This window comes from Melospiza georgiana, chromosome 1, assembly GCF_028018845.1.
Source record: "Melospiza georgiana isolate bMelGeo1 chromosome 1, bMelGeo1.pri, whole genome shotgun sequence".
NCBI lineage: Eukaryota > Metazoa > Chordata > Aves > Passeriformes > Passerellidae > Melospiza > Melospiza georgiana.
Genome location: NC_080430.1, coordinates 119,960,285 through 119,987,659, shown reverse-complemented (window position 1 = coordinate 119,987,659; position 27,375 = coordinate 119,960,285). Strand labels below are relative to the sequence as shown.

The 27,375-nt window shown below is 37.5% G+C and overlaps 1 protein-coding gene across 2 annotated transcripts in view; it reads left to right on the top strand.

Annotated features, from left to right (window-relative positions):
- Positions 1 to 27,375, top strand: part of PDE7A (phosphodiesterase 7A) — a 74,806-nt gene that overhangs the window by 13,648 nt on the left and 33,783 nt on the right. For both annotated transcript variants that reach the window (XM_058042571.1, XM_058042506.1), the window contains exon 2: positions 26,114 to 26,174. In XM_058042571.1, the coding sequence (XP_057898554.1) occupies positions 26,114 to 26,174 (61 nt within the window). The remainder of the gene's footprint in view (positions 1 to 26,113; positions 26,175 to 27,375) is intronic.

Here is a 27,375-nt window from a genome sequence, read left to right as displayed (position 1 = left end):
GTTACACTTACTTGGCTAAAATGTGCATGGGTTGTCTGCATTTTAAATCTTTCTCAGTACTGTTCTGAAAAATAATGCTGCAGTAAAATTAAGTCAAAGTACTGTTAAACCTCTGCTCTATGGCTGAGAAAGAACGATTGTAGGTGAGATAAGGGATGTGGTTTTCTCTGCCCTAAAAGCAGTGACCTCTCATGTCCTGTGTGATGTGGTTGAAAGGCACTGCTGAAGTGTCCGTCTCCTTCAGCATCTCTGTTCCAGCCTCAGCTACACAGACACACAGAAGTGCATCCTTTCACTCAGATGTTTTTGGAGTCTCTCCTCTTTCATAAGTTCCCTTTCCTTGTCTTACTGGCTCTCCTATAGGCTGTTTTGTCTACTGTAGAAAATGGGAGTTCTGCTCCTATACTTTAGAGGGGAAGAGGGAAGAAGGGTCTGGTTAGTCTGTCATCCTTCATGCTGCTGTTTGAGATGGAAAAGAGTTGAGCATGAACGCGAATACTCTGGGGTCTGAGCATGTAAATGGGGGCTCCAGAACCAGTAGTAGAGAATTACTGGGGCACATACTGCAATAAGCATTAGTGCTGGCCTCTTTAGTGTTACTTTCACTTTTAACTGCAGTGTATTGCTTTTTCACTGAATGAAATGAATGTGTTTAGGCTTATTTGCGAAAAATTGCTCTGTTAGAGAAGGATATGTCTTTGATGATAGCTTTTTTATGCTGTTTCTCCAAGACTTTCTAAGCCTTCAGCAGCAATCATGGGTTATTCTGATTACTGGGAATGTTTTTTGCTATGGAGAGCAACATGATGTCTTCTTATTCTGTTTTAGACTAGAAAGCATCTCTGGTTTTAAAAAGTTTTCTTAGTAATTCATAGACACTAAAATACTCTTGGCATGATACGCAACTGCATTTATCTTTCATGAATGTTCACCTTCCTGAGTATATTTCAAGTATTTAAGTGTCAACTTATTATTTGACTTATTAGTAACCATTTTGAGGAAAGGACTGTCAAGCTGCTTGTTTTTAAGGCTCTAAAGCAGTGTTTGAATGAAACTAGCTAGTGGACAGATGTGTAGGATCTGTGCTCGGTAATGCTGAGTCTTCATCATGTGTGTACACTCCAGTAATCTGTCCTTCTTACTCGCAAGATGAAGCACATAAATTTAGTATCTCCTGCTTTCTTGTCTAAGAATGTTGGTTTGTCTTTTTTTTTAACTTCACAACTTCAACTAGAATTCATCAAGCAAACGTGGTATTTAGAAGTGTGAGCTGTACTTTTTGATATTAAAAACACTGAGGTAAAATATTTCAACATTAGTGTGAAGGAGAAAAAAACCTGGATGTGTAAAACTAGTAGGAAGGCCAGGCAAAAGGCATAGCTGAGTGTGTAATTTAAAAGGAAAAAAATATAGGTGGGGAAGAGGATTTTCATGGGTAGATTTTTCACATACTTGAGAGAGGAGTTCCTCTGTAGTGGTGTTAAGAACTGTACATTCTTTACTCTTGTCCTTTGATTCATTGTAAGGGTACAAAGGTGGCCTAAGTGCAGCCCTCTGGCTTCTGTTGGCAGTGGTAAAGGGACAGATGAGGTTATTGATTCATTCTCTGTGTCAGGCACACACTTCAGCAAGAAAGGAAGACATTAAAACATGGTATATGAGGATGGACCAGTTTTGGAATGAAGAAATCTTGGAATTTAGAATTTTCAGATTTGCTACTTTAAATTGTCCTACAATCATCAAACCATGGCAGAAAGGTGCCTTCTTAAAGATGATTAAGGAGTTTTAGGTATTCCAAGAGCAGCTCTTGAGGCTATGAGGCACAAATTAATTCTAATTAGCCCATGGGTGGAATGTGTCATTGAGGTTTTTAAAACCTGTTCTATATGGTAGATATCCCAGCATGTTTTTCAAGATGTTTCACCATGTTAAAATCCACACAATACCACCTGGAGGGTTCTTCTTTAAATTGCCAGTCTGCTCGGTGATGTGTATCTCCAAATCCAGCTGACAGCTCAAAGCTCTGAACATCTGCAGTGACCACATTACATAAATGTGCTGGCACGGCTGTCGGTTCCTCCCACGCATTCAAATGAAGCTGGTATGGATGTACTGTATCTTTTTAATCAGCTTTGTCCGGCCATCTAGGTGATTTGTCTTTGGAAATGATGTCAGTTACTTAAGAATTTGTGGTACCTCATGTATAGGCAAGGAAAGTGTGCTTGTAAGAAACTGAGCAGGAGGAATGAAAGCTGAATAACCTGGTGATTAAGGTCCTTTCTGGCAGATGAGACCTCCATGATGTTTTCAGTATTTTGTCTCTTTCTGAAAACTGTTTTCAGGGTATGCAGGTAAGTGAAAAAAAAAGGAAAAGTTTTTTCCTGAAGTGATCTTCTGTCTGGTAATTTTTGGTGGTGTCTGTTACGTGTTGTTTGGAGAAGTGAAGTAACTGATTTTATGGGTAGTACTATCTCTGTTGGTGTTGTCTGGAATATAAGGATGGCCATGCAGAGAAAGTGTACAGAGCAGTGTTCCAGAAATTGTATCTGGACTGACAAATGTAACAACTCCAGTTGCAGCTTGAATATTTTTTTACTGAGTTTCGAAGGTCACATAAACTAGTTAAATACTTTCCTTAGAAGTTAACCCTTATACCTGTTACATAATTTGATGAGTTCATTATATTTGCAGATCAGAATGATTTAAATAATTTTATTTAAAAAATGCTTTTTGCATCATGGCAAATAAAAATTATTTTTGTATCCTGTTGTTTTCATTCAAATACAATAGGTGAAGCATCATAATAGCAGCTATTGGAATTTACTTTTTTTTGTTCCTAGGCTTTTATTCCTAGTAGTGGAGGTCAGTTGTTATCCAGTCCCTCACTTTTTAGCTTTTATTTCAAGCTTGCATGTTTTCAATACCTTAATACTTCAGATAAAATTCTCAGTATTTCTGTAACAATTAACTTTTGTTAGTGTTTTTCTGTTTCTGTGAAAAAAGTGGAAGTCTAATGCCTTTAAATTGTAAACATAGGTAGATGTTGTGTCATAAAATTAATGGGTGATTTTTATGTTTTCATATGTTTTGTGCTTTTTAAAATAGGTTTTTATCTTATCCATTCCATTGTGACCAAGTATATTATTCTGATAGTATTTTGACATGGTTTGGTGCTATTCCTGAAAGCAGTTCCTTGATAGAAGATTTCTAAGAGACTTTGAGGATCTTCATTTTGAGGGTGGCTGGGGGATGGAAAGAGCCTTGCTAATTAATGCCTGACTACATCTTTTCTGTATTGTAATGAAAAACTTTTTGTGGGTATTAATGATGTCAGTTCCATCAGCACACAGAGTGTTCTTTTGCCAGCACAATAAGGAACCTAATGTAAAGTCATCACACACCTTCAGAATCTGGCAGCCTTGACGTCTTGGAGGCCTTCATTGTGTCATATGAGTTCAGCTGTGGGCTGTTGATTGTTGCAGAAATCTAGACAGGAGCGTGAGGGGGAAAAAAAGAAAGATGTCCTACTTGGGTTTTGTAGATTTAAATGCAACTATATCAAGATACTGCAGATAGTTGTATCAGTTTTGTTAAAGATTGAACTGTCTTTATAGGTACTGAATTATCCTTTTATATCAACACATGGAATGGCCATGTTACTTCACTGGTCATAATTACAGAATTGATTTCCCTTTTAAGAAGTATCATAGTTCTTGGCTATTTGCAAAGCTCAGGATACAATCTGTATAATGCTTGGCATTATGCACTTTTTAGCTTTTTTTTTCCTCTTGATTTGGTGATTTTTTTTCATACTTTAGTGTTGAATACTTTTTGGTAGCTTGCCTGTCAGTCTTGACCACAGTTACAAAAAAGTGGCGTAGAAAGCAGGATTGCTTCCCTCCCAACTGTTTGTCCGTGTGTCCTCCAGCCCACCCCGTACATTTTTTAGAAATGTGTATTGACAACAAATATGCCACGTTATTGTTAGCAGGACTGTTGTCACTCTAAGGGACACACTGCATGCCATTGATTTGGTCTGATGGAGTTTGACACCACCTGCATTTTGGAAAGAAAAGATCTCTTACCTACATTGAGATCATGCATGTGTAGATCAAGGAAATGACTCAGCTGGGATTTTCTATTGGAGAGAGGGGTTTGGAATCAGAGCAGCCTCCTGCACATGTGTAGCAGGCTTTGACATGCACGGCTTTAGCACATACATGGAGGCAGTTCCCATAATCATAAGCTGAGAGTCTGTTCTACACTTTGTAGTATCAAATTATCTCAGTGCCCAGAACTTGCTGCTGTGCTCAGCATGATGCCAAGTTGCTCTCTGAAGGATTTTCATATATCTGGCACTTCAGATTGGTAAGTATAGGAAAATCGGAAAGTTACTTTTAAAAAACTTTGCCCGGACTGGTGTGTGGATGCGTATGCGTGCCTAAATGTAAAATCAGAGGTGAAAAAATAATCTGCTTGTTGAGGGAGGCAGGAGTATGCCTGACTTCACTTCTGGATCCCTGTTTGTGTGGACTGTGAAGTGCTGACCAGGTTTCTTCTGGATTAAGCAGGTGGTGGTGATGCTTAGCTCTGACCTGCAAGTACTTAATTGTCATGAGCTAAAGAAAAGCCTGGGAATGTTGTCTTCCCCTTTCTGAGAATACATGTGCTGTTGACGTTGAGATTTAGGAATTCAGTCACTTCTCACAGCCTCTGTGGAGAGGTGAGTTACTCTTCTGGCTTTGCAGAATTCTTGCTTCTCATATTTCAGGAGAGGTTCTTGTGCCTCACTACAAGCCAGGCTTCCCCAGCTTTGACAATGATGCAAGTCTGATTGTGGTTCCTTGAAAATTGTATTTGTCTCAAAGGTTTGTTCAGACCTCCATCACCTGCCATTTTTAATGTCTTAAGAGCAAACAAAAATAAGTAATGTTGGTGTTAAACTTTCTCTCCTACTTTTAGTCTTATCCACAGCGTAGCAAGGAGGCTTTCTGTTCAGTTGTTCATTTGGTTTCTTATGTTTCACCCTTTATGTTTTAAATAATAAAAATACTGTCAGTTATGGAAATCACCACTCTTTCAGTTTTTAAGGGAGTTTATCAGAATGGCTTATATGTAATTGTTAGGAGAAAAAAATAGCAAAGTAATCCATCAGGGAGTTTGTCAGAATGTATTTTATGTGCAAAACATCTAGGAAAAATTAAAGCAAAATAAATAAGTATGCAGTGGTATTTGTTTAGAGAATAAAAGTTAAAAGCTAAATTCCTCTTTCAAGGGGTTCGTGATGTAATTTAAAATATAGAGAGGAAGGGTTTGAGTGTTGCTAAGCTTTGGGTGTTTTCTAGGAAAACCATTTTATATGGAGTGATTACCATGAAAATATTGTGGAGATTTCCAATAATCTCATGTGCTGGTGGAAGATAGTTTATTGTCCCTTCATGTGGTTTTGTAGGGGATATTGCTGTGACCTTTATTACTTTGCATTCAAAGGCATTTTTTAGATTCTAGTTGTCTTTATTTTTTTTTCTGTGAAAAAAGGGAAAAGTATTAGCATAAAAAAGTACTGGTTGATGCAAACTAAAATTTATCTTGTGCTTTCACAGATGTACACTGCTTTTCAAACAGTATTTTTCTGTAATACAATAATAATAATCACAATTCTGATTTCAAAGCTGTGTTTTCATGGTCTTCCAACATTACTTGCAATAAAGATTTTTTTTTTCCTCCAGTTCCTTATTTCAGGAGCCTTGCATTTGTATGAGCTTGTCCCACTCCTCCACAGCATGTCTGGATTGAGGAAGAGGTGGAATAATACATACTGCCTTAGGACAAGCCGTACTTCAGCGAAAGGCTGCAAGGTGGAGAGCTGAAGGGCAGCGAGCCTCCCGTGCTGCGTGCCCATGGCATGGGGGAGGCTGCGTCCAGGAAAGGAGTTCAGCTTATTGCTCCTACTTCTGCTTCTCCGAGGTTGAGTGCTACATTGAAACTTGTTTTGCAAAATTTGGGAATGAGAAGAAGATAGAGCAAGGGCCATGCACTGAGGTGCCAGTCAGTGCCAGCCCTGGCTGTTGTACCCCATGCAGCATTGCAATCTCTCAGTTCAAGGTGGGCTGGAAGAACTTGAAGTACTCTTGTACCACTAAAAAGCCATAACTTGAGAATGGGGCATCAGTTTTTCAGAGAAACTGTGCTATACCTGGGGATTTTTAAGACATCAAGCAATTATTTTTATTAAAAAAGGAAACTTGAGCAGTGTTTAGTCTCATTTCAGTTATTATAAAGGAGGAGGCTCTCGAGCACTGCAGTGCCATTTTGGCTAACGGTTCAAAGCTTTGTACATTGTTGTATTTTCAGGATCAAAGGCATTTTGGCATGAACTGTGCACTTGAAAACTTCCTCTCATCATTACGGACAGATTGCTTTACTGCTAATGCCCTGTCCACACCTAGCCCTGATTACTGCACTACTTACAACCCTAGTAGGCATTGTCTGCCTAGGGAAATGGCTTCAGACTACTTCTAAAGATTTTTATTGAGCTATAGGGTTTGTAGATAATAGAAATAGCCAGTCCAGTGTTGAAAGTTCAGTTGTTCCTGGAAAAGTGTATCTCATGTCTAGAAGGATAAAAATGGATCAGTTTACAGAACTACCTTAATTTTTTTGCATTGTACTATTTTCTGTAAAATGTTTGTACTCACTGGTTAAGAATGCTTGCTTTAAATTAGTGCATTTGGTTCCAGCTTACATGCTGAGTATATTTGTATATCTCTGTATAAAGATTTCTCTGTTGCTCAAGATACATTTTAATCGTATTAACTTTAGAAACAGATTTTTGTTTTCCATAATTAGAAATTATGAGTAATACATGTAGTTTATATCTTAAAACACCAGAAGTGGTCTCTGAGATGATTGTAGAGTTTTTTTAATTTCTCTCTTAAGTTATGTTCTGACCAATAGCTTCTTAGTTTGATTGTTGGTTTTTTTCTGGGATTTTCTGTTTTGTTTGTTTTTGTGTTTTTTTTTTTTTTTTGAGTGGTTTTTTTTTGTATTTTTTTCCCAATTGAAGTAAAACAGAAGAGCTGTGAAATAAGTTTTCTTCCCTTATGGATATAACTCTAAAGATAATCACAGCATTTAGGAAATGTGCATTTCAATTGCCTCTGCAATCCATGTTAACATCCTTACATGAATGCATAGTGAGATTTTAGGATTTTTTTAATGTTTTTAAGGAAATCCCTGCCTCCTTTATTGCTAAAAATGTACTTGCTTTTGTTGTGAAAAGCATTTTAACCATACCTTGTGTTTTTTTGTCTGGGAAGAACGATGGCTTGGATGTATTTAAAGGGCATCTAAATGCCACTCTGGAGAACAAGATACTTCCCATGCTTCCATCTTGTAATTGCTTATTATGTGGACATCAAGCTAGATCACGACTGTATGGTTTTTATTTGTTGAATGCTTGATGTGAGATCTTGCAGCCTGATTTGCCTTTCCTGCCCTCTTCCTCTCCTCCACCCCCCCTAAAGAGGGAGATGCTGAGGCTTGGGAGCCATGCTTATGTGTAGGCTGCATGTGATTAAAAAAAAATTGAAGAATACAGTTCTAGCAGTCTTAAGTTGTGTGCCCAGAAGAGCTGATATCTGGGCTCTGATCTTGATGCTGGGCTGGAGTTTGAGGATGAATACTTATTGCAGAATCATAGTGTGGTTTGGGGTGGAAGTGACCTTAAAGATCATCTAATTCCATCCCCTCTGCCAGGGGCAGGGACACTTTCCAGTAGACCAGGTATCCAGGCATCCACAACTTCTCTGGGCATCAACTTGTGAAATGCTCTCATAGTTTTGATGAATGATCTAGAGGAACCACTGAAAAAATTAATTCTTCCTTTGGAGTTTGAGCCCTTTGCAGTATGTGAAGGCTATTACCATTTCAGACCTTCCACTTTTTAAGTAAAGAATTATGACTTAGTTATAAGAGCAACAAGCTATGTGCATAAATTGACTTGGGAACTCTGAAAAATAAAAATGTAATCTTACTCTTCGTCTATTCAACAACAGTGAGTATATGCTGTAGGAGAATTGCTAGTAATCTTTGTTTTTTTAATATATATTTTTTGAGGTGAGTTTAAAATTAAGGGCCTCATAAATATGGATTATAATAAAAAATAATAATGTTTTGGCTAATGATTTGTTGCCAAATATACCTTCAATGCAGGGTATTTTCCAAAATGTTGTATTGCTTGTTTAGAAGGACATGTCTGCATCTTCCTTGAAAGACATAAAAACTACTTAAGAGAAATACTTGTGTGTACTTAATAGAAAGTACTTAATGCTTTCTATTAATACTTTATTAGAAATACTATTTCTATTAAATACTTAATAGATATACTTGCTTTATGTATCTCAAAGCAGAATAAAAAGTTCAGTGTTAAAAATGAATTTATTATTTCTAGGATTTGAGACGTTTTTGCTCTTCATAGTTTGGAAAGTAAATGAAAGACCAAGAGTTGGGCTTTTCACTGGTCATTTCAAGGAGTTCTCTGGTGTGGTATGCCATAGGGCTTCACCCAGGCAAACTGGTTAGCCACAGCATGTGCTACCTTTCTTTTCCTGTTCCCTACACTATTTGGTGGAATATGATACAAAAGAAGGGACATTAGAATGAGAGAGAGTTGTTCAGAAATTTTTGATTGCATGAGGGCAATTTGTAATTTTGTGTAGAAAGCAATACGAAAGACATAAAGGCAATTTTGGTGGGGGTAGGCTGATTTTCAGCATGGGAAGCAAGGTTCTGTTGTGTGTGTCACAGGCTGGCTCCCCGTGGAACCTCCAAAAACCCAGGGATCTTGAACTGCAGGCAGGGTTGCACTTCTTTGTATATTTCTTAGCTATGTGTTTGGGAGTAGTCTTTGCACTTTCAGTATTGTTCCCTTTAGGAGCAATAACATCCATATTCAGTAACTTATTCTAAAGAAAAAACTGTTTTTAATGTTTTCTACTGTTCTTTTGTTCTGCATGATCATCTGTATTTCCACCAGTCTTCAAATTGTGTCAAAATGAGAAAGGCTTTAATTGTATTGAGGTCTTGTGTCTGTCTTCCATCATATTTGGTGCAGTAACTGACAGCAGATCCTCCTTTCCCCTGGAAAACAGGGTGACTGATGCTGTGTGCCTTTTGATCGGTGAACTCCCAGCTCTGACATAAGGATGAGAAGCCTGGAATTTTGCTACAGTCATAGAAGCTACTCTTCTCCTTTTCTTACCTCCTTTTCCAACTGTGTTTTGGGAGTTGCTTGTCTAGCTTGCTTTGTCCTTCTGCTCCTTTCCAAAAGTTCCTCTGTAAAATTAGTTCACTACATTAATAAGATGATTATGATCCAACATACCAGATTTCCCCTTTTCTGTCTAAATAATATGAAATTAATGAAATTAATTGTGTCTTGATATTTTTAGTTTGTCATGCAGGCAGCGGAAGTTTAGTCCTGGAGATAATCCTGTAGCAAGCTGAAATGGCTTCTTGCAGAATAATGGGATGATTAGTGATGCCAAATTTGAAAACAAAACTGGAATCTGATATCAAAAATGTGTGTGATTACCACATTCCTGAAATACATACAGAGCTACTGGTCATGATTCTTGGTTACAATATAAGATTTTATCATTAGCTTGTGTGCAAACAGAGAATACAGCAAGCGGACTAAACCCCAGACTTCAAATAGCAAGTTCACCCAGAGTAGCTAACTGTTGCCTTAATTAGATACAGCTTCAAAGTATATGCTAAGATTTTTCCACTACAGCTTTTTATCACTTCCACAAGTTCAGCCTGCCCTATACAGATGCTTAATTTGTATGCTGGGCCCTGTGATAAAGCTATTTCTGTCGATGAGATTCCAAAATTGTAGGCACTGATGTCAATGCAGATGAGGTTAGCCTAATTTGGTCAAGAGAGGGCTATGCCATGCAAAATCTTCTTTACATGGGCACATAAAGGCCAGTGCCAAGACTGACAGGTGTCCAGTGGGTGGCCAGGAGCTTCGGAGATAAACATTCTTGTTGGTAGTGCTACAATTCTTGCTTCTTTAAGAAACAATGTAATAATTATAGGACTGTTTTCAGCATCCCTGCAGGATAACTAAGTAAAATGGTAATGGCTCGTAATTTTACAAATGTAGATCTTCTAAATCCTATTGAAATAACGTCTTTTCTATGCTTAATTCAATTTCTGTTTAGTGTTGAAATCCTGACAATGAAAGCAGCATCTTGTTACCTTCAAAAATGGCATATTAAATTCAGAGGCGTACTGCTGTGAAATTGCTGTAAGAAAAATTACTTGAAAGTGGTTTTTAATTGTAGGAGGTCTTAAATGTTGTAAATGTGATAAAGTGCACACTCAGGTTGAATAATGAGGAGTTTGTACAAGGATATAGTTCTTGAGAGAAGACTGTAGAAAGATGCTAGTGGTAGCATCCACCTTTTTTTCTTATGACAATGTGTCAGCAGTGAAGTGTATCAAAAATGTATTAATCTATTAATAGAACACTTCCTTTGTATGCTTATTTCCATACCTCCTTCCATGCCTCCCCTAACAGGATTGCAATCATACATTGTTTTTTGCCTTGGAATTTTTTAAATATTAGTTTTGAGCTTATAATTCTTCTGTTCCTTTGTCAGCTGCTTCTTTCTTAGTATTGACCTATTAGAAAAAAAGCCAAACTAAACAAAAACAAGTATACTTTTTTTTTATATCCAGGAAAATATTTCTTACACTGACATCTCTGTAATGGAAAGCTGAGCCTTTTCAGTGTATTTCAGTCTCAAACACAGTAGTCTTTTTCAGTTCAACACCTGCAGACATGAGGCACAACACTACTGAAAAGCTCTCTCTGTTTCAGGGTCAGCTTTATCTGCAGTGGGTGAGAAGCTGAAATAAGTAGATTTGGGTTTTGATGAAAAGTGTTTGGATGCATGGATTGCTGGCACCTACATGCTGACAGAATATTAATGCAAGGCAATAATTACATGTTTAAAGCTGTGTAGATGTCTATGAAACATAAGGTTTTGTATGAAAATCCCTTTATTAAACTTCATTATCAAATTTTTTGAGCATTTGCTATACGAAATCTGCATTTGCTACAGGTCAGAGAATGAGAATTGAGAAGTAAGAAAGGGTTGTGTTGGTGGCTCAATAAAATGAAAGGTGGGAAGCTGGCAATAATATATTGTGGCCTGGAAAGCAGGGGAAGGTGTTGAAATGGCAGGTGTGTGTGCCATGGGGAAGTGTTGGGTTTTCAGCTTACTGTCTCATTAGAGCTTCTTCAAGTTTAGGGGGTTCAGCTGAAATTGATCTGCCTATCCAATTCAATTGAAATAGGACAGTCTATCCTTAATTGGAAGACTAAAAGCATTTTTGGGTACGGTGGGCAAGCAAATTCTGCAATAAGTGTTTAGTGCAGATGCATCTCTAGATGAATTTCATCTGGGAAGAACACTGTAACAGAAACTAACTGCTATGGTTTGGATTTCTATAACGTGTGTGTGGGGGGTTTCTGCTGTTCGGTTTTTGTTAATTTTGGGGCTTTTTGTTAGTTTCATTTGTTTGGGTTTCCTTTAAGCTTGAAATGTTAGGGTTTTTGTTGAGGTGAAAGTAGTTGCCTGTAGTTGGCCAGCCTTTTCTGTATTTCATGTACTGTACTATGATACCATGTGTGGCTTCTTAGTTTTGTGCTTTGCCTTTGGTGATCTTTCTTTGACACCCTTTATTCTTCATTAACTCTGTGATGACTTTAAGTTAATTATTATTTTCATTTGCTATCATGAATTAAATACAGTATTGATTTGTGAATTTGACAGCAAATGGTGTAACCAGTTTGTGTTTGTCCTCTGTAGTTCTCCATTTACTTTAATGGAAATAATCACAAAGTAAGATAATGAAATCCAGACTTTATTTATTTCGGATATTCGGTGCTCTCTGCTTAATTTGTGAAAGTGAATCTTCCAGCTTTCCCCTTGAAATATAATCTTTTTTGACAACCTAATATTTTTATGTGATGTCTAGCAAGGAAACAGAAACAAAGATCATTTTATTACTGTCTTTCTAATATTTAATATAAACTGTTGGAGCTTTAGCATATGCCAGTGTGCCTGGGGAACTGCTGAAATGTGTTAGGTTTTGTTTTGTTTTGTTTGTTTTTTCCCTGTGGGAATTGTTAATTTTTTAAAAATGAGATTTGAAAATTGAAAATCCTTGCTTAAAGTAATTGGTAGCTGTGTTGCTTGGGGAGTCTTAGTAAGCATGAATATTTTCATTTTGTGTAAACTGTTCTTTAAATGCTTCCTCCAAAGTGAATGGAAGTGTGCGTGAAGGGGTTAAAGGGAGCTTTTAGCAGTGCTGGATTAGGAAAAACTTGCTAGACAAGAACCAGGCAGGAAGATCTTCCTCTAGGCTTAGAGAGAGGTGAGCCCTCGTAGCTATGGGAGTACCCATCACTTAGTCAAATAGAGGCTTTTGGTTGTTACAATAAATTTTATTTCTTTCCTTTTCACGTGTGAATGAGGAAGAAGCCCAGGGAGCAAGGGAAAAGGATCATCTCACATTGTAGCCTGCCCCTGTGCCTTTTAGCCTTCACTTATTGCACTGCATTGCTCTCTCCTCTGAATTCATGAGCTGGACAGACACATCTGTAGAAATTCATCCACGAGCTGCTGTGTGGGGAGGCCCTGAGTGCTTGCTGTGCTCCCCCTCCCCACACACCCTTCTGGAGGCTCTGAGGAATCACGGGTGAGCTCGTGGTGTTCACATAAGTGTAAAAGTTATTGGGAAAGCTTCTCTTCCAGGCAAAAAGCTTAAACCTTGGAGGTTTTAGAAGACTTGTTGTGTCCTTTGTGTCTTGTATTGGTAGTTTGTAAAGAATTATAAAATACAACTTGTGTGACTTTAAGTTCTGTAATTTTCTTTTCTGGTTGTTGTGATGTGTTGACAGTTTTGCTGTGTCTTTCTGTGAGATTGTAAACTCAATGTTTTTTATTTAGATTCCAATTTAAATATAGCACAGTAAGATGATCTTTCACCATTCAAAGGATATGCTTTAGAAATAGAACATAATTTTTTTATTCCAAAGTCTAAAACATTGGTAGCTTTTCTTGTCACACGATAATGTTCAACTGTTCTCACATTGCTGGGTTACTTGCAATATGTGAAGTACGTGGGAATTGAAATTACTGTTGATTTGCTTCCAGTATACCATTCAGTCTTGGCAGAAGGTGTATTTAGCATGAAACACAGTAACTCAGAGCAGATAAAACTCAACTTCTTGAGTTTTAAGTCTAACTTTACTGAGTGGATTGCAGTCTTGAGACCCTGATGGAACTTTGTCTTGTAACAATGGTACAGTTCTTCAACTCTTTGAAATCACAGATGAAGGTGTTTGTATTGAACTCTGAGCAGGTTGGCAGTACCTGCCAACAGGTGTGGGCAGATACTTGCTGCTGTAGACCAGTCCTGATTGAGCATCTGTACAACTGCTAATATGGTTCTCTGTTCAAGGTGATAAGACTCACTACCTCCAAGGGTTAAAAATTAACATTTCCAAAAAAGTAAATGACAAATACATGTGCTCAACTTTGTCCTTTTTCGTTCGTTTTTTTTTTGGTTTGTTTCTTTAAAGAGGCTTTAAAAAAAGTGGTGTATAACTCCTTTCCAAAATCTCTTCTCTGGAGAAGAGCAGAAATCTTAGTTCTGTGAATTTAAGCAAAGTCCTAAAATGCCACAGTAAGCAAGCATTCTTTGAAAGCGTGTGTCTGAATAAATCAGAGGAAGAATACTGTATTGTAGAACTTCAGTTAATCTTGTGGTGATTTGTTTTACCTAAAACAATAAATTTCAGCGTCTCTATAGTTAAATGATCTAAATTGGATTGCTTGTCACTGAGACAGTTTATACCATATAACATTTTTTCTTATGAAAACACATCTAGTTAAAAAACTAAAGTTCATGATATGACAGAGGTAGTGAGTGTTCAAATTTGTATTGCAAAAGAATAATTTTAAAAAGAAGTAAACTGTTTAAAGGTGATTAATCTATGTGAGGAAGTTAAAAAAGTGTTTTTATACCCCCCTCAACTATGATAGGTATGATATTGCCTTTTTCAGTGTTGCATGTCCATTTCTGTCAACCTGCAAAATCATGATGTTGAACAAATAAGAGGAAAGATTTAAAACAGCCAACAGAAAAATGCAGTGTTTAATAATGTACTTTTTTTGGACAAAGATTTATATGATTTCTTCTCTCATCCCTTCTAGAAATAAAGGACACAGCATGATCCTAGTAGTTTTCTATTGCTATGTTGCAGTAGCAATAGAAAATTCGCAGATTGGTACTAAAATGCAAGTTGTTGACTTCTTTAATTCATTGGGATTGTATCTTTTCTAAGGGGGATTTCTTTCCTTTTCTATCTTATGAGGGCTGAAATGAAAGATTTCTAAAACTGAAAAGTGTTTCTTAAGGGTGTAATTTCTGCCCTCTGGATCTGTGGCTGTTCTTGACTTTCAAAGTTCATGTTTTGGAGTTCTCAGCCCTTGGTTTAAGATCAACCAGCCTTTTGAGTTTAGTTGCAACAAGTGAGGCAGTTGGATGGTGATTAATATGTGGTTGTGAAGGTGATTTTTGCTAACTTTCTTAGATTTTCATGTTTGCTTATTGCTTGCTAGCTCATATGTGGCTTTGTTGATGAGTCATTGTCCCTGGAATTATTCAAAAGATGTGTAGATGTGGCATTTAGGGACATGGTTTAGTGGTGAACTTGGCAGTGCTGGGTTAGTGGTTGGACTTGATGATCCTAAAGGTCCTTAACAACCTAAATGATTCCATGATTTTGTTAATAAACAGCTGGAGTAGTTGGAATCTTGTACCTAGTTGCAATTTGGGCTAACATGGCAAATCTTTTAAATAAGAAGCTGAATTGGAAGTAAATTGCTTAGATAACATTTTAAAAGAAGATGTAAATAGAAGTAGCATTTGTAAAAGTTGGTTCTTGTGTATACACTGTGAGATTCTATACGTTCTGCTCTCAGTATCTTATATCAGTATAAAAATAATGGTACATTTTCTTATTTTTTTCCCTTGAGAGCAGTGTTTAGTGGTTGGGTTGGGTTGCAGCAGTAGCTACCCACACTTGTTACAAGAATACTTACAGATTACCATTTAATTATTCTTTTTGAGTGAAGTCTGCTGGAGAAAGAGATTACACATGATATATAATGAGACAGGGAGAAAAGCAAAGAAAAAATGGAAATGAGTTGTGGGTTTTTTTCCACTGTGTGCTGATGAATCTGAAAATGATAGGCCTATTCCTGTACTGCCATTACATGCTGCTAACATAGTAAAGTTCCCAGACTGGTTCACAGCAAGTAATAGGTCAGTCAGGAGTGTATCCTAGAAATCAGTGTGCCACAGGCCTCTGTTCTGGAAGGGGGTGTTTGAAGGGCATAGGAGACTCCATGGAGATTTCTTTTCTGGGCCAGGTGTACAGGTGCAGGCACATGAAATCAGGTCATTCTGGCAAGTAGGAGTGATAAGCAACTTTATGCCTCCAACTGAGCATAAAAACTCAGGTGGTGATGGAGATTGACAAAGCCCTGCTGTATTTAAAACAGAGCATCATTTGAGACCCAGCAGTGTATCTGAAATCTGGTGCTTTTGTTTCAGCTCTGGATTTCTTGTAGGTGTTACTGAAATGGTTTTTTTGGGGGGGTTAGAGCATTTAAAGGCACTTCTGCACAAACAGTAGTTACTAAGCTTTGTAAGGTAACCCTGAGCCATTCCTCAGGGCTTATGAAGCTCAGGAAAATAACTAAATACAGAAAAATATTGAAATAGATGGGTATTTAGAAATACACAAGTAAAATTGGGATCCTGTATGTGGTACTCCAAATAGCAGAGTATGTAATAGGAAATCATGGGTTTCCACATGGAGCCTTGCAGATCTCTAGGAGTGCATGTGGAAATAATTGGAGCCTTACAAATAATCATGGTGTGTTAATGGGGGAGCTATTTTGAATGGGTAGGGGCATGTCCCATATGATGCCTGTTTCCCAATGAGAGCAAACTGGTGTCTTTGGCAAATTCCTTAGTGGAATCTTTGTAACAACTGTTTCAAGACCCCAGTTGCTTTCTGCTGTATTGATAATGCATGCTTGTCTTATCAGAAATAGCACAGAGAGGTTTGTTCAGTAAATGCAAAAATTGTAGCAAAACATGCCTTTGAATGCTTAGATGCATCTACATTGCTGCATATCATCAAGTCTACATTGATGCCATTGGGATATTTCTGTTTCTTTAGAAGTGGTAAGAGACATCAATTGTACATGTGAGCTGATGGTAAGGGGAGAGGAATAGGTAACAACTTGTATGTGAATGTTAGGTACTGTAAATCTTGCCTTATCAAAGGTGGTGTCTCTGCAGACATTAAGAAAATGGGTTTTAGAAAAACTGAAAAAGAATCTGTTAGAAAGCAGTAAAGAGAAAGAGAAGAAAGAAAATGAAACAGCATTAGCAACTTCCCCAATAAAAAAAAACAACAAAACAAAACAAAACAAAAAAAACCCAACAACCAAACAATGGCATCAGTCTCAGCTTCATCTTGAAACTAAGAAGCACACAAAAAAGAATAGATATCATGTATGATATCTATTCTTTTTTTGTGTGCTTCTTAGTTTCAAGATGAAGCTGAGACTGATGGTGGTGTCCACAGTTGAAGGGTTCCTGCAATCCCAGAGCTGAGGCAGTATAACAGGGAGTAGTTAACACAGAGGGAATTTAGTATTACCGCATTTTTATGCAGTCTTCTACCTGCAGGTTTGCAGTACTTACTAATAACTTGGAATAATTTCTTCTTTGTAAAATGTAATCTCTTTTACATTTGCCTTGCTGTTGTTAGTGGGGTTATTCAAAGCAGCACTTTATCCAAAAGAAGCACTTTAGCTTCTGTGTTGATTTGTTAAACTTCTCACACAAAGCAGTGCACTTTCTGATCTTACTCTGTCTCCAATTCAGAATTGTATTATCAAAACAATCTTTTCATTTCCAAGCTGTAATTAAAACAAATAATGGTCTAGTGATGCTTAACAAGCAGTCAAATACTTTTATTTCTGTGTTCTCATATTAAATTTATGCATGAGACAGTTTTAAGATAACTTCCAGTAAGAGAAGTCTTCTTAATTAAACCACTTAATGGTGGAAGACAAAAGAGGAAAGGGTGATCACTTTGTATAGTTCTGTTTGCTAAGATAATGTATTTCTGAAATTGGTGGGAGAAAGTCTTGCTCCATGCACCTGGGGCAAGACTGTGCACACACTCCAAGAACATCTTCATGTGTTTTGAGACAGGAAAACCAGATTTATCAGGGAGGATTACTAATAGTGGTGACAGAGAGGAAAGCTTGACATTTCAAAGAGTATAAGGCTATTTATGCTTGAGTTTTATTCAGAGGGGAGTTCAGTCTAGAAGCAAATCACCTCATTGTTCCTGTTTGCTGTGCTCATTTGATTGTTTTCTGGAGTGGTTTTGGTATGTGCTAACCAGGCTTCTTCCAAACGAAACTGAATCATTCACTCATTGTGTGCACCTAATGGGCCTGAAACCTCAATAAGGTTGTAGGGGTTTGATCAGTTACTGGATCATTTTTTGTCAGCTTTGAACCTCCTGTGGTAGGATCTGGTTCAGGAAGTTGGAGTAAATATGGCCTTCAAAAACAAATTAAAACTCCTGGGCTTCATATAGTATAAGTGTAAAGATCTGAGCAGCAGGTGTGTTTTGATCTGCTCCAGTTGTGCCAAATTGTAATGCAAATATTGCCTGATGCCATTTATTGTGGGTTTGTTTTTTTAAAGAAACATCAGACTAGTGGTGATTAATTGTTAGGGTGTTTTAACCTTGTCAACTATTTGGAGGTGGTAATGTTTTTAAATTTATCTCTGTGACAGTTGGTATTTTATGTGGAACTTTACAGAGCTTTAGATAAGTGCAGCATTCGTGAAGTGAGGTACCAAAAGGCCCATTCTGAATGTTCTTGCCTTTGGTTTTGATCTGACTGTTTTTCTGGGGCATGGGGACAGGGCAGAAGATAAATGTTTGGAGTGTAATGGTTCTGTAGGGATTCACAGGTTGTGCTGAGAACATGATTATAGCTTAAAAGACATCATAAATATCCGGAATCATGATATAAAATGACAAAGAGCTCTATCCCACTTAACAAATCTCCTTAATTTAGTAAACATCTGCTGTGGTGTGTGTTCCCTTTTCTTGTGGAAGGGAGGAAATTAGTTTCTTAATGTTAAAACTACTCCTTTGGTGATCTGAGCTAACTTTTGTGTTTTGAGCACATATTGGAATTTGGAATTGATTTCTTTGGCAAAAAAAAAAAAAAAATAGGAAGAGCAGATTCTTCATATAAATTTGCTTTCAGTTATTCAGTGTCATCAGTTTTTAAACTCCTTATTTTCCTACACTGTTCTTTTTTCTCCCCCACTGTAGCTCCTTTTTTCCTAGGTATTTGAGATTGATTTGTATTTTTGAAATGAAACACTTGTCAGCTTAAAATGACAGAAATTAGAATGAATCTCAAGGCTGCACCAAGCATATAGGACTACTTTGCTGCACAACCAGCGTTCTTGGAGGAAGTTAGACTGCTTTCCAGCCCTGGGTAGGGCTGGGGAGGCTGTAGCCAGGTTCAACCCTTGGAGCAATAAATAAAAGCCCCATGCCAGTTCAGGCATGAGTGTGAATGGCTAGTATGAAGGATGGCTTGGTATTTAGTGGACAAAAGAAGTTAGACAATGACAACTGGTTTGAACAATTGCCCATATTCCGTGCATTAATTTTCATTAACATTATTTATAGCACGTTACTATAAAAGCAATTTTGAAATACGTTTTGAAGTTCAGTTCTTAGCAGTTCTCCAGGTGGCAGAGATAAAAGGAACTTGTGAATATCACAAGTGCTGGAATCTGCTGGAAACAGGCTCTTCATAGCATTTGAAGGCAAGGCAGTATCCTGACTTAGCTCGGGTGTTTTGACTACTGGAGTTTGATCCTATTGTGTGGCACACTTTGCTGTATTTAAAGATGATGACAGGATGTAATCACGGTTTTACATTTCCGTTGGCATTTCTGTGGGGTTTAGTAAGGTTTTACTACTTGCCATGTCCTCTGCTTGTAAAACTTTCTTGTTGAGTCCGGCGTTGTTAGCGGGAGGAGCGGGGCAGAGCCCATTGCAGGGGCTGTCAGGTGACAGCTGCTGCCTGCCCTGTGCCTCGCTGCTGTGCCCTGCTGCCTTCGGCACTGGCGGCCAGCGGGGGAGAGTATGCTTCGGCTCTTTGGGGTGATCCAATGGGAATTGCATTGATCTGGTGTTTAGCTCTGATCCTCATCAAATGGATTACTTCTAAGGTAGGCCATTTAAAAAAAATGTTTTGGCTAACTGGCTTTATAAGTAGTCTGAGAGAAAACAAGTCATTAAGAACTTCACAAGCGCTTATTTTTTCCTTTTTAAATCTAATCTGTTTTGGAAACATCATTTGCCATTTAAGATTGTGTTTCTTAAGTGTTCATACATGATTTTGCAGATCTTGACTTTTGCTTGCCTTGAAGTGGGAAGGAGTGTGTTTGTAGCAGTGCCAGTTAGGAGAGGAGAAAAATGGGATCTGAAATGGCTTCAGAATGGCAGGAGTTGGCTTGCCTGTGTTACCAACAGATTTCCAGTTTTATAGCACCTTAAAGCCTTTGTGAAAATAAGGAAAAACAATTTTAAACATAGTGAGAATAATACAAATTAGTGTATTTTGCTTCCTGGACAGGATATCCTTTTTGTATTGTTGATTTCAGAGTTGCAGGAGTGGAAATACCAGTTTTGTTTGCTTATGTGAAATATCTACTTTACTTTGTAGCCTTTCTATTTGAGATCCCTGTGTTTTGCAAAATGCATGCTTATGTTAGGATTAAGTTTTTACTCTCTCATTCCAAAGAATGTAAGTATCCCCATAATGAATATTTGTGCTGGTAAATATAGGTGAGATTGGTGTCTGGAGATGAGACCAGGCTCTTTTCAGCATAGCTCACTGCAAGAAGGAAGAATAATTTTAATGTTGCATTATGAAGGAGAGCCAGAATAATTGGAGAGAATTAAGGAAACTGAAAAAAAAAAAAAAAACCCCACAGAGTTCCTGCATTAATAGATAATTTTTTTTTTTGTTATTGCTACTGATACACATTTCTAAAATTTTTGTACAATTAACAGGAGAATCTGAAGAAGCATGAACTTGAGTTTGTTGTGAAAACAAGCTTTGCCAGGCACCCATGCCTGTACTCTTCAGTCATTGCCAATAACGTGTTTCTAAATTTATTAAAAGCAAAAATGGTCAGGCTTAGTTGCTAGCACTTGTGACAACTTTTATCACATCAAGAAAGAGACCAGGATGCCCAGTGAATGTTCACTTGTGACTGAAGGCAGATTCTACAGATTTACAGCCTGTGTGCTAGACCAGTACATAATGTGCATTTTGCTGGTATATTGTTGAACTGCTGGCTTTTTGGAACTTGACATAAAAACCTGTTCAAGGGTTATGTCTAATCCAGTTTGGTCAGAGATTGTTTTAAGGTGGGGAAAAAGAAAAATCCCAGGTAGCTGACATAATACAGTTAGGCATAAAACTCCCTGCTATTTATGGTTGTGTTTCTGCATGTGCTAGTGGTTGTTTGTTTTAAAGAATTAGTGGTTTTGTGTTCATTCAATTACCTATTTTGCCATTGCCTTGATGCTATTCTGATTTAGTTTCCTTAGGCAATACCCCTGTGTATTACTGTCCTCACTTAAACCAATTGCTTGTGGGGTTTTTTTAAGTGTACATTCTTTCTGATCAGTTGTCAAGGTTTTGTTTGGTATATTTTCAAGTCTTGATTTTTTTAATGTTGGTAAAGCTTTGGGTAAATTTTATGCCACATGATATATATCTGAGGTATAAAAGAAAAAATAGCTTACAGATGCTTGTGAGATATATGTATCACTAACATTGATAACTATCAGTCAAATGATAGCTAAGTTTAAAAATGGTTGCCATCTGTCTTGGGAGGCGATCATGTGAAATAGCTTTATATGGAAGAAAATATTAAAATTATCACATTTGAATATTTGAAGGAAAGGTGGGGTTCCTACTGCTGATTAAATTTCAGAAAGGCAGTATGAATGATGTTTTCTTACTACTGGTAAACTTTCAGAGTAATGCTTTGAACTGCAGTGAAATTTTTAAATAGTAGTAGGACCATTTTGCAGTGGCTTACCTGAATTCATTGTCAATTTAAGTGCTTCTGAAGAGCATTTTTCTGTGCTTAATGAGTTAAAAACTTGATGGTGCTTTTTGGAAAACTGACTCTTAGCATGGATCTTTTAAATACTTGAAATAAGTCTAAGATATGTGACAGTCTTGCTTTTGAGATCTAATAATAGTTGGAGAAGTAAGGCCTTAATTAGTTTGTCATTCTCAAGACTTCTAGTTCATAAATGGTCTTATGATCTTAAATGCTTTCCAAGGGTGTATATTTGAGGTAGCATAACCAGTACATTGCAATTGGTATAACAACTTCTCCACACTTGTCTTCAGAGCAGTTGAGACAAATGCTCTGATAGCTCAGCAAAGAGCTTGGACTAGAAAGTCAGGTAGGTAAAAACACTTGCCTTTGTTGCTTTCTGTCCTGTCTTTTCTTTCCCAGCTTCTGAATAAAAACTGAGTAGCAAAATGAGGGTCATGTAATCCATCAAAAAGCATGGATGGTTCTTTTGATGGGTGGTACTGAATTTTGAAGGCCAACAGCTCTAGCAGGTGTCGTTAGAGAATGAGAACAGGAGTTGTTTTGCTAGACTGTCCACAAGCTGGCCCTTGCTGAAATGAAGTGCCCAGCAGTAATGCTGGTGCTCTGCTCTCAGCAAGATTGGGAAGTCTGGGATAAAACTGATACATCAATGGAAACATTTCTGTTTGACACAAACAGCAGCAGGTGCTCCGTTTCCAAGTGGTACATGCAAATGCTTGTGCTCCCAAGCATCACTGAAGCGGTTTCCCTTTGAAGATGTATCTGTGTGCTATTTTGGCATGTTGTTCCCATCGACTGGCCTTTAATAACTTTTTATACTCTGTGAAAGGATATTCAGAGAGATCTGACTTAAATCTAAGTTCTGGTAGATACTCCCTTTGCATGTTTTTGCAGAGTCCTTGTATCAGTGTTTTTAGAGGATTAATGGATCTTCCAATTTAGTTTGAACTTCTTCCATTCACCTTCCACAAGTATGTCTCAAAGGAGAAGAAAAAAGGAAGCTTTTTGACTGTATCACCCTTCTAAAGAATAAATGATACTCTAATATGAAACTGAAGTTTAAGGTGAGGCTTTGACAGTGGAACTCCAGTATAAACTACCCTTCCCCTTCATCTTTCTGACATCCATCTTCACGGCTGAAGCAATCAGCCCACCCAGGTCAGGTGGCTGTTCTGGTGCCTGGAAGGGAGCAGAGCAGTTGAGAATCTCAGGTAATCATTTGAGGAATTTGTTAAATCACTTAGGATCCAGCACATTCCCACCAACCAAGTTGTCCTTGTGCTTGCAAATGGAACCTGCCTAAACACAGACCCATGAGGGTTGTCTTGTCTTTGAGCACTAGTAATTCTGTCTGCTTGCTGGAATGGTGCTTACTTGTTTGATTTTTGTGCAGAGGGTCAGTAATGCTGTTAACAGGTACAAATCTTCAAGTAGACAGAGAGGTGGTGCAGAGATTTAGAAATAAATTCTTATGCTAAATGAGTATAAATATTGACAATAACATGACAACAAGTAATATTTTCTGATCCAAGGTCTCTGTAGGGTTATTCAGTGTATGCTATGGTTGTTTCAACTTTGTAAGTAAGGTATATTTTTAGGGTAAGTATGGTGTTGGTGTCTTGGTGTAGGCTACAGAGAATGGGCCTTTGATTAGCTATGAGGAGGGTGGCATTTTTGGTCATCAACAAGGGTAAAATCCTGCTGATTAAGTTGTTTGAACAGTTTGGTGCTTGGCAGTAACTTTAGTTCTTCAAGACATGTTTGTCTTTCCTCTTATCAGTTTGCTGTCCAATCATATCCCAGGAAAAATGGAAGCATTAAATCTGATTTTTTTCCTTGCTGGGTTTAAGTACTGGAATCGACAATATATCTTAAAGAACCCCACAGAGGGTATTTTAAATTATTTATCTCTTCCTTTTTCCTTGCATTTTTCTGGAGTACTGTAAGGGGTAGAATAACAAATGCACTGTCAGTGTTATTTGAAGTGGGAAAATAGGTGATGCACCACAGCCTGCAGGAGATGGTCTGTTACGTATTTGCAGGGTAAGCTGACACAAAGCAGTCTGTGTCTGATGAGTGCAATATTATTTGTTTGCTTACCACAAGTTGCTAAAAAACCTCTGTACCATTAGCTTTGTCCTTTGTCTCTGACTGCCCACCACAGTGCTCAACTCTCTGTACCTCACTTACTTGCTTGGTCTAAAGATAAGAGATCTGACCACTCATTATCCCCCCCACCCCAACATCTGTTGGTGGAACTTGCTGATACATGTTTTCCTCTTACCTATTTTATTTAACAAATTTCAATGAAGAAGTGTCTTTGAGACCTCAGTCCTTTTAGCGGAATTAGCTGAAATTGTCCTGCTATTTGTGTAGTGTTGCTAGTGAAACTGATACGATAAATTGTCTCTATTTTTCCTTAGAGAACCAAACTTTAAGGTAATTTTACTAGATTTGATTGTTGCAAATATGTCCTTGCAGAGCAAAATCTCTTGTCTATATGAGCAACTACTATATTTTAAAAATCTGTTTTAAAAATCTGTTTTGTATTTGATATCATACATGGATGCACTACTTTATACATACTGCTTTATCTAACAATATTTTATTTTAGGGAGCAAGTAATATTTTAGAATCAACATATCAAAAGGGTTTCTTTTTCAGTAAATTTTTGTATATTGTTTTCTTTCTTGCAGACTAATGCTCCAGTTGTATGTGGGTCTTGTAGCTGCATGTGTGCTTAGGTTTCTCCTGTATTAGATTACAGAACTGTATTGGACATGTCCAGAAATCTGTGATGGACAGGTGCAAATTGCAAGTTAGCACTAAATTACATCACTGATTGTGCCTAGTCGGTGATATGAAATGTTCCAGGCTATGGAAAATATATTTAGCTGAGATTTTCTGGAACTCAAAGGCAAGTTTAATGAAAAACATTGAAAATGTTAGTGAGAAATCAGCATCATTTTCTGGCTGAGTAGCTGTATTTCTACCTTTCCCATCGGGACAGGCATACTGCTGTGAGAAATGCTGTACAAACATATATTGAGAAATTATTAGCATGGTTTATGATCTTCCAAGAAAATATAGAACAAAGGCTGAGACAACATAAAAGTTCTGTACAGGGAATTCTTCCTTGTAGTCTTTACAACGGCTTGGACCCCATTATTATTATTGGACCCCATTTGGAGCTAGGTGTTTTGGTCTCTTCTATAATTGCATATTAATCTTACTTTTGGAAAAAACTTCTACAACTTCAAGTGTAAGGTTTTAATTTTTGTTTTGGCATGAAAAATATTTAAAAGAATAAGTGTAACTTATGAGTTTGGAGTCTAAGCACATCACTTGTACAGATCACGGTGATTGAGGTTACTCATCTTTAGTCTGTCTTGGAGTTCATTTAGGTTGTTCTGTAGATAGATGCATATCAGCAGTTCTACCTTTTTGCTTTTCCATGTAATTTTTCTTTCCTTCATTTCCTTCAGAATTCTTCTCAATAGGCAACATTATTTTTTCTGTCCTGTTTCCTAACATGATTTGATTTCTTATCTTTTGAACTTGCACATTTTCAGGCTGTTGTGTGTCCCCGAGTTAGTGTTGTTCCTGATGTGTACATAGAAAAATGGATGATTGTGTTTGCCACCAGGCTGACTTTTATCTGAAGTTCTCAAAGGCATGTGGTGACTCTTGGTGGCATCAAGGACTTCACTGTCCTCAATGTAAGAAAGAAGTGTGGTGTGCAGAGAAAGGTCATAGGAGTTTCTAATATGCACCTCCCACAAAAAATCTTATTTCTGTAAAGAAAAAATGGAGGTCTGCTTGTGAAGGTGATCCTCTCATCCTAGGATTAACAGGTAACATTAATGAAGGCCTTAGGAAGGGGCAGAAGATGGTCAAAGTACAATAAAGGCACGGTGTGAGGCTGGGTGCCAGGTGAAATCATGCTTTGCAGACTGTGTGAATCCAGTGAGAAGAACATTGCTCCAGTTTTTCGCTGTTAGAGGAGAAGTTCACCACTTCATAGGGGACTTCCTGGATTGTAACTACCACAGTAGCTTAGTTTGTATGACACATAATGTGTGCCATGTAGGTAAAAAATACAGTTTATGTGGGAGTATCTCAGTCTTGTGCATGGATAACTTGATGACTCTTCTGAACTTTTATCATCAAATTTGAAATACTACTTGCTGGCTTTCTCTGAAATGCCTTTATGCATCTTACCTCAGTGATACCTTGCTTTGCCTACAGAAAATACAAGGTGGAATGAAAGTAGCATGTGGCATCCTAGGGCTGCAGTAATGGTGTAATTTCACTTATTACATCTCTTACCTTTAGAAGATGGAAATGCCCCATAGGTAAAGGTAGATATATGAACCAGGAACTGCAAGTATTTGTTTCAATATGGTGTTCTAGAGGGTCATGAGGAGCACTTTCTTGTGTCTGCATAATCTCATTCTGTGTCTTTCCTATTGTGAGGAATGATTGAGGAACATTGGAAAGGAATATATGGGGGTGTTTTTAGCCACACTGATCTTGTGTTTCATGATCTTTTCACTACCAATTCCTATCCTTCCTTTGTTCCTTCTTAAAGCAAAATCAGTCTATAAATATACTTGAAAAAGGCATTTTGCATGAAAGACACACAATTTCTAAAATTAATATTAAGAGCTAAAATGGAAATGGTTAATAATTTTCATTTCAATTTAAAAATTATTTTCTTCTAACTTGCTTAAAATACACTTTTTTTTTTCAGAGACGTGGAGCAATTTCCTATGACAGCTCAGATCAGACTGCGTTGTACATTCGTATGCTAGGTAAGCATACCGTTTTCTATATTGCAACTTCCAACATTTATGATTGATTTAAATAATAACTTTTTTATATCTCTGTTGAATTGATAAACTTAGCATTCTCTTTCTCCTGGATAATATTTTGGTTAGAATCTCTACAAGAGTTTGGGTTCTTATATGTTGACTTGGGTTTTTTTTGGTTGTTTGCCTTTTTTAGTTTCTTTTTTCCTGAGTTGAACATTGTGTAGGATGTTTTACTCCTATATTGAAGAAAAAGGAAAAGTCTTATAATTAACCCAATGTGTTTGGTAGAAGTAAAGTTTTCTAAGTGACTCATGATTGATCTTTCTGTAATAGAATTTACCACCTCTGCCTTGTATCTTTCTAGTTAAAACTATAGCTTAGAGAACACTTATTGGAGAGTCATCACACATTCTTAAAAACTTCAGTACTGAGGCTATGAAATGTGCCAGGTGTTCTTGGAATAATGATGTGATTTTAAACAATATTTTTATTGTTAATCCTAAATGTGACTGGAGAAAGGAAAGGGTACTTGACAGGGCTGAGTAGTTCAGTCAACTTACTGAGGAGTGCTTCCAGAGTAGCAGGGAGATAAAGGGTAAAGCCCAGTTCAAACAAAAGAATGGTATTGGGAGGGGAAAGCATCCAGAGACCCTCTGTGGTAGTGAGTGCACAGAAGGACTTGAGGTCATTTGTTGAGAGGAGAAAGATGGAAGGCTCTTGCAGATCTGGCTACCAGATTCAGTATTTCCCACACCTCTTCTGGAGGCTGCTGGTGGTGCAGATGGCATGGGGACTGTGTATGTGCTCTAAGTCTGTTCCACTGCTGTGTGATGCCACTTAATTTAACCACCTTGAGCTATGAATCTGTGTTGAAATGGACTAGGAATGCTTGCTCACAGGAATGATGTCTCACACAGCTCAATGAACACCAGCAGCTACTCATTACAAATTCTTAACCATCTCCAACTAAATCAGCCAGAACATGTCATTTTATGCCCTGAGTCTTTTCAGTTTAGTTGTATATTGCACATGTTCAAGTCCCCAGAAATTCATAACTGCATTGTCTCTGAATTTAAACTTGTAAGCTATAGGCATGTGTGTATAAGAATTTATAGTCCTAACCTACATATGTAGGAATATATGGTCATATATACATATAAATTCAATTTTGACTTAGCAGCTTCACTTTTTTTTCCCGGTT